This window comes from Cyclopterus lumpus, chromosome 21, assembly GCF_009769545.1.
Source record: "Cyclopterus lumpus isolate fCycLum1 chromosome 21, fCycLum1.pri, whole genome shotgun sequence".
Taxonomy (NCBI): Eukaryota; Metazoa; Chordata; class Actinopteri; order Perciformes; family Cyclopteridae; genus Cyclopterus; species Cyclopterus lumpus.
Genome location: NC_046986.1, coordinates 14,695,378 through 14,706,962, shown reverse-complemented (window position 1 = coordinate 14,706,962; position 11,585 = coordinate 14,695,378). Strand labels below are relative to the sequence as shown.

At 39.6% G+C, this 11,585-nt stretch overlaps 1 protein-coding gene across 3 annotated transcripts; it reads left to right on the top strand.

Moving 5' to 3' along the window:
* The first annotated feature begins 1,709 nt into the window (after positions 1-1,709).
* On the top strand, positions 1,710-6,098 carry stx19 (syntaxin 19). Of its 3 annotated transcripts, none has more exons than XM_034561682.1 (5): positions 1,710-1,850; positions 3,509-3,744; positions 4,086-4,322; positions 4,628-4,840; positions 5,414-6,098. In XM_034561682.1, exons 2-5 carry the CDS (start codon positions 3,538-3,540, stop codon positions 5,648-5,650), a joined length of 894 nt encoding a protein of 297 aa, XP_034417573.1. In that variant the 5' UTR covers positions 1,710-1,850; positions 3,509-3,537; the 3' UTR covers positions 5,651-6,098. The 3 variants fall into 3 exon arrangements, with proteins under 3 accessions (XP_034417573.1, XP_034417572.1, XP_034417571.1); XM_034561681.1 differs by having other exon boundaries at positions 3,449-3,744; XM_034561680.1 differs by lacking the exon at positions 1,710-1,850 and having other exon boundaries at positions 1,871-3,744.
* Positions 6,099-11,585: the final 5,487 nt, after the last annotated feature.

Below are 11,585 nucleotides of genomic sequence, written 5' to 3'. Positions count from 1 at the left end.
GCTATTTAAATGGGAAATCACGAAGCCATGCTCTTTTGTATTAAAAAAAGAAGGTCCATTAAACAACTGGTAAATTGAACAGCTTTGCCGTAAGTTAGCTTTGTTTTCCTATGTCGGCTATGGACTCACCATCCAGGATCTCACCCAAACGCTGTGCTTTGTTCTTCCTTTTCCCCCTTTTCATTGCTCAACATAAACAAGCCAGACACACTGAACAGCTACTGTTGTTGTTTTGTTTTGTGAATGTACTTAGTCAAAGACAAAAGGCCATCCTCATGTGTGGTTTCGCAAGTCTTCTTAGGCATGGTTTCAGATTTGTCCCAAGCTTAGTGCTTGTTGGCGGCAACTAGCTTACAGGCAGTGAGGAAACACGTCTTCTGACTTTGCCAAACTTCCCCTTCTTCGTTGATGTTTCTTTCCAGTGTTGTTGTATATTAAAAATCCTATCAAAATTCTACAGATGGAGGCGAAGCAATTAGGAAAAGTTGAGATGAGATTAACGTTTCTCCTGAGTCTCAGGAGGTTGTGAGAAAGAGAACATTCAACCTGTTCCCCATAATCACCGTAGAGAATCAGAAAAAAATGATAGATGACTGATCAGCTCCAGGAAACAAGTACACTCACAGTGCAGTTAGCGTGTTGCTGTGATGCTGATGGTGTAGTCTGACACTTGGAAAACTGGTTTTGCTTTGTTGTCATAATATCTTGCCATGAGGGAGAGATGACTCAAACAGAGAGCAGCATCTGTTAAAAAAGAGGTAAAACTTCAGCATTCTGCATCCTCATCAAATGGTTAATGTGCGTTTAATTTCTTACCGAGGCAACACATCAACATCCAATGGAAAGTTTGTATTGCTGTTGTCATGAGGAACCATTATTCCAGCTTGAGTTCATTTCCAAACTTAAGTGAATCTATTAAATCCTCTTTGGCTTGGAAAAACAGGACTCATGAAAGTAGGGGGGGGGGGCTCAAAACTGAGTTTGGAGAGAGACCTCAGTATAACCTGCCATGGCCACCACACTAACAACATGACTGCTGCATTTGCAAAGTTAAAACCACTATCCAAAGTTTCAAGTGACAAAGACTGAACTCTTGTCCCCACCAAACTATTCTCATCCTCAAACTTGTCTCCCCTCTCTCCCTCTGACGGCGCACTTCAAACAGCTTTTTCACAACGTGTTATGCTGCATAGAAAGCAGTTCCTGCGTTCCCTCCTGTGTTGAAGAGGCGCCTGGGTTTTAGAGAGCTTGTCAGGAGAAATCTGTCAAAAGTACTCAGCAGAGTTACTGGGGCCTAAAGAGTACAATACTCCCAGACCAAGAGGGCTTACCCAGCAAACACAGACACTCTACGTTGAAATCAGCTTTGCTGATCAGCAACCTAACACCCTCATTCACACTCTAACTGATATCCCCTTTGTTTGTCCTTAGCAATGCACACAATACACTTTTATTTGCTCTGCTCTACTTTCCTGTTCAGGAAAAAGCCAGAGGGTAGGGTTTATGAGCTCCCTGTGCTCTCCATGCTGTCTCTCCCTCCTCATTTACTTAATCACGTCACCTCTCATTTCTTTAGATAAGCAAATGGCCTCCAGTCGGCTCCTTTCCTATTGGCCTGTCTTCAAAAGGAGGGGAGGTGCTCGAATCTGACTAAACTATTCCCTCCAAACCTTCCCTGTTTCATCGCATAACTGTTCCAGAGTTCCAGAATTCACAAGTGACGATTGTCACGTGAATATAACGAGATCTGACGATGACATTGTGACATGTGTTTGTTTTGGATTACATTCCTGATCAACACTGGATAGGAATATTCAGCAGACAGCCCATAATGGAATACTAACATCAAGGTAAAATCCTCATTTTCAACTGAATGCTTTGCTACAGGCTCATGCCATTTGTATATTGTTAGGCCCAGAAGATAGAGTGGTTTGATCCATAGCTCCTACTGTCTTGAAGTGTCGTTGAGCAAAACGCTGAAGTTAAGCGTGAGAAAGTACGACCGCTTGCTTGAATATGTACAACTTTCTAAATGTTTTAAGCAGAGTTAATAATTTTTAGTGAAGTTAAAAGACACACATTGTAATTGTTTGACCTGCAATGAAATACAACATCTTGAGACTCCTACTCTTCCACCTGCATGGAGATAAGAGAATGTCAATGAAACATTTCCCTCCGAAACACAGAAAAAGGAGCAGATTGGTTGCAAGAAGAACATATTGGCTTATTTTAGAGAACAACACGTTTAATCAGAGAGGGACATGCTGGACTCCTTCACGAACTTTGCTCTACTTCTTCCAGGTCTTTAGGCTAAACACATGAGAATGTGCTGCCAAATCCTTTGAGCATTTTCTTTAATCGGCTCTTATGGGTAGTAGGGAAGGTAGGGAGAGAGAGATCAGCCATCTGAATAAAGGATGCTTTTACAATCTTTGAGCTCTAGAAGTTTGTAATAGTTACAACCCCTTTCCTCTCCCCCACAGCCTCAAACACACACAAACACACACACACACACACAAAGTAGGGTCTTTCCTGTTTGAAATCTATCCAGAAATGGGATAGTCTGTGATTTGAAATGCTCCATTTCTCAGCATCCAGACACTCTGTCCCCCCCACACAATCATGTGCTTATAGCAGATTATGTTTAGGGCCTCTAAAACCCCAAATTCTTGCTTCGCTAAATAATTTCTGGTTGAATTGAACCTCAGTTGTCAAAGGCATTTGGAACTCGTGGATCTATTCATAAACACCTTGCCTGTTGACTTCAGCAAGCTGGTCTCGGAGACTGGGAAGTGAAATATGTTCGAGTTAATGTGCTCATCAAGGTCACTTTTCTTGAACATGTCAATGTTTTAAATGTGAGACAACCTTTTCTTCTCTTGTTTTTGCTGAGTATGTTGTTGCTCACAAGCAACTCCGTTCTCATGGGAAGAGAAACTCAAGTCTATTTGATTGATGCTGCAGATAAAATTCCTGCTATAAATATATATCAGTGTTCAGCAGCATGCAGATATGGCTCATTAGCTCAGGAAGGATGAACTTCTCATGATGTAAACAGGCTTTGACTACTGAACATACCAGGGTACACAGTTAACTTCAGGTGCATAGTAGTGGAAGAAGTATTGATATTTAATTAGGTAAATATAATACAAAGTAGCAATGAAAATCCATCTGAAATGCAATAAAGTAAAAAAGTAACATGGAAATACATGGAAATGCTCAAGTTAAGTACAAGTACCTCACAATTGTACTTAAACATGAGTTTGTCTCACTCCATATTGCTCTTGTGTATGAGTTAACAATAATGGCGTCCATCACTTTAACTCTGCTCAGCATCAGTTGATGTATTCCGTTTTATCTTCTACGTTTATTCTGTTTGTTATTATCTTCTGCAATATCACAGTTCACTGACAGGAATCAATAACGTTGTGTGTTATTTATTTTTCAGCATCTTCTTGTCAGCTTTTGACAACAACTGTACATTCTATAATAACTTTGTGTCTTGAAGAGCGAGCTTTTGATGAGAGGTCTTCCACAATGAGAGACCGCTTGGAGGAGCTGCACCTGAGGGCTCAAGAATTTTCTAAGGCAGATCGTGAGACCATCAAGCCTTCCTCAGTGGGAAGAGACAATGACGACTCTGTATCGCAAACGGCTGTGGTGTTTGAGGAAGAGCCCATCATCGAGAACTTCCTGTCTGAGGTTCAGCAAATCAGAGATGATACCACCATGCTCGACACAGAGGTAATTTGTTTTGGATTTATTTTGGTAGCGAATATGTATTTTTGGTAATAATTCTCGCTGTGTATTTACTAGTGTGGTGCCGGTTTGTATACATACATACATACATACATACATACATACATACATACATACATACATACATACATACATACATACAGACAGACAGACAGACAGACAGACCGGCAGTGATACATACATACACTTTTTCATAATTTTCATTATTGTAAAACGTGAGAGAGAATAGAAGACAAAGATTGTATGATCATACAGTTCATGGCCAAATTAAATGTTTTCATCAGAAGTGAAACTGAACACAATATTCTGTCTTTTCTCACAAACAGGTCCTTAAGTTTGGCCAGCAGCAAAAGACGTTGGTGGCAACCATGCGTCGGTTCAGCGTGATGAAGAAGGAGAGCAGTATAACTCGGGACATCAAGCTCAAGGCTGAAAGCCTCCATCGACGCTTAGACGCGCTTTCCAAACAGGTTCAAAAAACTGAGGACCAGCACGGACTTTCGTCTGTGACAGCGAGAATTCAGCGATGCCAGCATGCAGCGCTTCACAGCAAATTCCAGCAGGTGCATAATGATCCTACCTTTTTTTTTTGCATTTATACATGATCAGAAATGGGTTTGAAAAATGTAAATAAAGATAACTTTTGCTACCAATCTTTTCCACTGCAAAATTGTTTTATGCATTTCACTTTAATTGTACATTTAATATCTTGTAAAATGTAGTGGGCGGGACTCTTGGTAGGCAGGAAAGAGAAAGAACACAAAGTATATACATCCAAATGTAACTCTATTTCATGTGACGTCATAGCACCAATAAGATGGAACTCAAATATATCTTCTAAATTAAAATGTTCTATAACTATATCCAGGTAATGCTGCAGTATAATGAAAGCCTGCTGACCAAGCAGGAGTGCTGTACGCATTTCATTTTCCGGCAGCTGGAGGTATCTGGAAGGGATATGACGGAGGATGAGGTCAATGAAATGGTGGCCTCGGGAAAATGGGAAGTCTTCAACGAGAACTTGCTGAACGATGCCAGAATCACACGGTCACAACTATCTGAGATTGAACAACGACATAAGGTCAGAAAAGTGACAAACAATTCATTAAATCCAAGTCTAAGCTATGCTATATATCGCTTGGAATCTCTTTCACTCACTCGGAAGCTTCACTATATGCAAATAAATACCTCATTCAATATAAATAAAACCAATGTAATGGTCATTTGTGAGTCCTAAGCATGAGAAGCCCTCCCATCACAACCGTCTGTTGCACATGACGGAAACGAGCCATCATAGGACGTTTCATGTCTCTCACACATTACCATATCTAACTGATGCAAATGGTTAAAGGAAAGGAAATAAATGAAAGGGGAAATTTAAAGTGAATCAGTAATAGAGTTTTACTGAAGAAGACAACATATTAATACTAATGTAATTTGTTTAATAAACTCTGTGAGATTACAGATCATCTATAATGTATAACTATAGGTTGGCAACCAAAAGTTAGCTTGGCACATCAAAGTATGAAATGACGATTGTTTGAGTATTTTCATTGTCAATCTATCCCCCGGTTCTGTCTCCCTCCACCTCCAGCCTCTGACTAGTCTTCCCCTTATTTACAGAATTAATTCCAGTGTCGTTCTCCACCAACAGGAGCTGTTGAGTCTGGAGAACAATATGAAGGAGCTCAGGGACCTGTTCATGGACATTTTCATGTTGGTGGAGGAACAAGGGGCCTCGATTGAGCACATCCAGACCAATGTAGAAAGGACACAGGATTATGTGGCTGTATCTAATGAGAAGTTCAAGATGGCCGCCAGGTACAAGAAGAAGAACCCACTTCGACAGCTGTGCTGCTGCTGCTGCCCACCGTGGAGGTGCTGTCTATAAAACGTGCATTTCTTTTTTAACTCAACGATCATTTAGAATAACATTTTCATTTCAAAAAGTCTCACTTAACTTTTGTGAGGGAGCAACGTTGGATTCAAGTACCAATAAAGTGAAGGTTATGGCACTTTGTTTTTTTGCTGTTGAACAGAGCGAAGGTGAAGACAGATTCGGCAGAGCATAGAAAACAATTAGGGGGAAAAGCCAGAATTGGTATTTGAGGCACTTGTTTCTTTCGAAAGGATGTGAGTCGACTGCTGTTGTAAGAGACAGTTCAGTGAGTGCTACTCACAAACACTGCTGCTTATTGAAGACCTTCACTGTCATCTGACAGAGGTCACAAACAAGGGGAAACCACTTCCTCTGCTAGATCAGCAACACAGATTTATTTCTATTTTTTCCCACGGAGCTCTATTTAATGACTTTTTTTTATACAATACATGCACTTTAAGGGGCTGCACGGTGGTGTAGTGGCTAGCACTGTCGCCTCACAGCAAGAGGACCGCGGGTTCAATTCCCGGTCGGAGCGGTCCTTCTGTGTGGAGTTTGCATGTTCTCCCCGTGGCAGCGTGGGTTCTCTCCGGGCTCTCCGGCTTCCTCCCACAGTCCAAAGACATGCTGCAGGTTAATTGATCTCTAAATTGCCCATAGGTGTGAATGTGAGAGTGAATGGTTGTATGTCCCTACATGTGCCCTCGATGGACTGGCGGCCTGTCCAGGGTGACCCCTGCCTTCGCCCTATGTCAGCTGGGTTAGGCTCCAGCGCCCCCGCGACCCTAATGAGGATAAGCGGTATTGAAAATGGATGGATGGAAGGATGCACTTTAAGACCAGTCTATATATATGTTTTCAGCACAAACTAAAATGTGAGGTAGTGGAGAAAGATTATTTTTCTGAGATATTTTGAGCTATTATGTATTAATATCATTCTTCGTATGCATGCTGATAGGAAAAAAAAGAAGCTTTACAATTGGTCACTATCATCTCATTTACATTTCAAAGTATGATCATTTTCTGTAAAAGAAATATGAATCCTCCTTTCGGTTTTAGAGTAAGGGAAGTAACACTTTAAATAAAGAGCCTTCATCACAATTTTCTTCATGGTGACAAAACTGCTCAAAATCATTTATTTAATTTGAAGGCTACATTTCAGGAAATAATTAATTTCTCTCGACGTTTTGTATTTTGTAGTGGAACTTCAGTTTATGAATTTGTTGGAAATGTGTGATTGTTCAGATGAATACATACATATTATATCATATCATTCGTATTAAAACTATTTCCCACACAAATAAAGCGGTGACTCTTAACTGAGTGGAAGTTGTTGCTTGAGGAAGAACCAGCAATATAACTAACATATTGAGAATATGCTGTTAATCTTTTGACAGGTAATTAATTGTCTTGTTGAGTATAAAATACCAACAAATGTTCCCCGTGGGGAAAGTGACTAAGACATGACAAATTAATTTCACATTCACTTTATACTTGATCTCACTGACTGGCAGAAGGACTCTAAACTAGCCTCTCGTCAGTGACTCCAGTGAGTCAGTGACCCACGGTGTCTGGTATCCGGGACACAATACAGGTGAACTGGGTGTGCCAGAGCCAGACTGGAAAATCTGGTTTGTCTGTTATTCCAGTGTATAGCTTCTAAACAGATACACGATGTTCTCATATGGAACAGTGAGCAAACAGAACCGTAAACTTGTTGAGGACACAGATAGTCTTCAAACATAAAACGTCTCCTAGGCTTACAAAAACAATAAAAGCACATGTGCATTTCGACTTTGGTTTTGAGTTAAAGAGTAAAAACAGCTGACAGACGACCTGTAAGTTCCAAAACCTGATGTTTTGTAAGTCAATTTAGTTGCCCCTCACGGGATTGATGACTCATGTGAAACCTAAAAAACGTCTATCGACGAGATACTTTATTTAGGTTAAGTAGTGTTTGCACTGCTCCCTCAGCAGAGGAACCAGGTTCACATGTGTGATGACTTATCTTCTGTGCTCAGTGTGGCATTTTGAAACCAATACATAAATGCATCTAATATGTAAATGTAAATGTATAAATCATCCAACAATGCATTGCAAAGCGGCACGGCGTAGCTATGAGGAAAAATTGAGTATGGCTGCAAATTGCAGGGTTCTTGAACAGCAACAATGCCATCCAGTGTTCACTGAGATAATTGCCAGTTAAGAAATATGTTATCACTCAATGTATACACTGTTAAGGGGCATATTAACACATGATTACGCAATCATGCAAGTGTTGTACATAAATGTAAAATATAACTGCAGATCATGAAATTCACTCCCCAAAATTCTATATTGTTTTGGTGTGGTCAGCGTTGTGGGGCCATATTAACAGCTTCTGGGGGGGTCCTTGCTGAAAACAAGAGAACAGTACTTGCTAATTTAAGAAGTCAGCCCCTTGTAGATATCAACATGAATCCTGCTCCACAAAAAGAAGTTACTGCGGTCTCCTCTTTATTCTCTTGATTGATCCAAAGGGTGGACACATTACAGGCAAAGCTATCATAAGTGAATATGCAGCACATTTAAAGCCACCATCAAAAAGAACAGAAGAAAACATGTAAATAGAAAATCTATGAGATAAAATCAAGTGGAAATTCTGCTACTACATGAACAGCAGAGCAGCAGTGATGTGGGTTTATATAAGCTGTCCTTGAGAACACCAGGACATGGGAGGCTTCACAGTGGTCAGTTCAGAAACCTCTGGACATCTGACCCCCGGGCAACACTTTTTCTAAGTGTGCTGCTCTTCCATTACACACCGGAGCTGCCCTCGACAACAACCGTTTTCTAATGTCTCACGGTTCCTTTGTGGATTCATCTTGTTTACCCTCAATTCCGAAGTTGTTATACAATATTTCGTCTGAAACCTCCTAGCTTAGAGGCAACTTTTTTTTTAAAATTCTCGCCAAAATCAGATTTAATCTTTGACTCTCGGATCGTCAATGTGTTTTCGACCAGCTGTACCAGCTCTGCACACGCAGAACACCTGTTCACTGATGTGACTCCTATCTACTTTGCACCCAAAGGCAGCCATATTTGTCACAGCTTCTTTATAATGTGCAAGCTAGCAAGCAGCATTGTTGTACAAACAGAGAGATCGATAGATAGATAGATATATACTTTATTAATCCCCAAGGGGAAATTTGTTGTCATAGTAGCGGCCAACACTTTACAGACACCAAATGGAATAGACTAAATAAACTAAACACACAAAATAAAATAAAATAAAATATAAGAACAGGGATGACAGATAAATAAAAAATAAAATAAAAAATATATATACACAAAATAATACAAATAACTGTGCAGTGGATTAAGGAAATTAAATTAAATTAAATATGCTGGTATTGGATGACAAATGCTAACAATGCCGTGGGCTTTTGCACTTGATCAGTTACATTTATATTTGCACATGTACTTCCTTCTCATTCAACACAGCAGCCACACATTCACTGCGAGCGTCTCTGCCCACTTTGCAGACGAAGCCCATCAATCACCTCTGATTTAACGATAATGTGAACATCTGCGACACATGAGAGTCTACGATGCTGATCATGGCCGAGAGAGATATACAGTGACGTCTCTATGTGGCTATGTACTGTACGTATTTCTTCTATCTGCCCTGTCAGTCACAACGTGGAGCCCACAGACTATTCTCCAAATGTCTGTGCAACATCAAAGCAGGCCTCCTGTGAGTAACACCAGCTGTGGTTATAGAGGGCTGACTTGCTTTACTGCCTGGTTTTATCACTCCCATCAAAATGTGAACAGAGAGATATCAGGACCCTCAGAATGCAATAAATCACAAAGAAACTGAACAGCGAGTCTGGCAGCAGCAGTAGCACCTAAAGTACAATGACACAATGGCTCCACTGATAAAGAGTCTTGAATTATGTAAATCATTTCTTCAAAGTTGAATTACTTTTTTTGAAAAGTTAAAACAATGCTGGAGTTAACAGAACCCTGTATATATATAGATATATAGTCACCTGTTATACATCACCTGTAATATGGATGTTTTTCTTCATCGCTGATTTTTTTCTTCCCTTCAATAATGAATATATTAAGGAAGACAAAAAGAGCATAATTCAGACACCAAATGTATTATTTACATTTGAAATAGTTTGGCCTCAAAATAATTAAATGTACGTTCGGTCGATGTCTCCACAGTATTACATGCCGGGGGACAAAACTGTTCTCACCATTTTTTCCTCAATATACACTTCGATTTGGATTTTGTTTTCCACTAGAAACGCATTAGTGACACTCGATCATTATTGAACCACAATGGTGTTTGCATCCACTGATGCAATGGCTATGGTGAGACCAACCTTCTATTTCTATTGTGATGGTTTATAGAATAGCTTTGCTTAATATTCCAGCTTTATATTCAAGCATGTTATAGGCATTATTGTACACTGAAACAGGAACATGTTCCTATTTATTCCTAGCTTCTTGTGTATGTATATATATATATATATATATATATATATATATATATATATATATATATATATATAAAATTCATAGGTACATATATTTCTGTATTTTTTATCTAAGACCGGTAGCCATTTTTCATGGTTATATCCGGCAGATTTACAGACTATAATAAAGTTCATCAGGAGAATTATGTAAAAGGCAGAGATTATTGCCATATACAAGTCAGGCCCTGACCTTTCTGCTCATTGGAACACTTTATAACATCTACTCTTCTGGCAACTTTGAATTTGTTATTCATTTCAAGAATCTCTTAGTAATAGACTGCTTGAGATGTTAAGGTAACATATAGTAGCCCCCGTTTTGTAAACTAGTTAATGTCAAAAGTTGCCCATTATTTATTATCTATTGAAGGATACATGTTTAAACTTGAATATTCTGTCAGAGTGATATATGAGCTCCAGTAATAAGAGCTCTGGGAAGGTGGGTGCGTGGTATCCGTGTGCAAGCCGCTTGTGTAGATCCCATATGTGTGTTGCTGCTTCACTGACTTAAACATGTTTTCATCTTTTTTGACAGGTGGGTGGATGAATAAACACCATGTTTAATGCTCAGCATATGGGAAACTGGTGTAAAAGGGGAGCGTTTTAGGTTTAGTATGTGTGTCAGCTCACTGACAAGTATTATTGTTGTTATGGTCATTGTTCTGTTTTAGGCATTGGTGGAAGGACAAGGAAATGTAGAGGTGAGGTGTATCCACTGGCCTTGCATCAGTTCCCCAAGAATGATAACATTAACATTCTGACTTGGGCAATTTAGCAGGATTCATTAACAGCAGCGACAGTATTGTTTGTGAGTGTGTGTGTGTGTGTGTGTGTGTGTTTCTTCGCGGTAAAATATGTTCCTGGAGACATCTACAGTAGCAGGAAGTATCACACGGATGCTTCTGAGTACTTTGCCGGGTGTTTATAGAGTATGCATATCTACATATTTTACAACCGTGCAAGATGCAGTTCAGAAACTTCACAGGGGATCAAAATGAAGGCTGAATTTGAACATGAATTCCTGTTTCCTTCTCTATCATTCCATTTCTCTACCAATGTTGTGATATTGACGGATGTAAAACACCACATGAGAGCATGTAGGAACACGCTCAGCGGAGATGATGCGTGCTGCCACCGCTGCAGCTGTGAATGGAGCCTGCAATCAGCTTGTCAATCACATCCAATGAACAGAGGAAATACTCAGGGTACATTGTATAACTTTTCAACATTAAACATAAGGAATTACATGTTTCAGATGATTCCTTGAGAGATATAAATTAAACTGCTGTCACATCATTGCGTCATTTTTACGGCATGCAATAGATTTTAAATGACTGTAAGTAAATCCTCAATTTGGATATGAAACTAAACATTTGAAGAAATCCCTGACCTGTTTGTAAATTCTAGAAGATGATGGATTA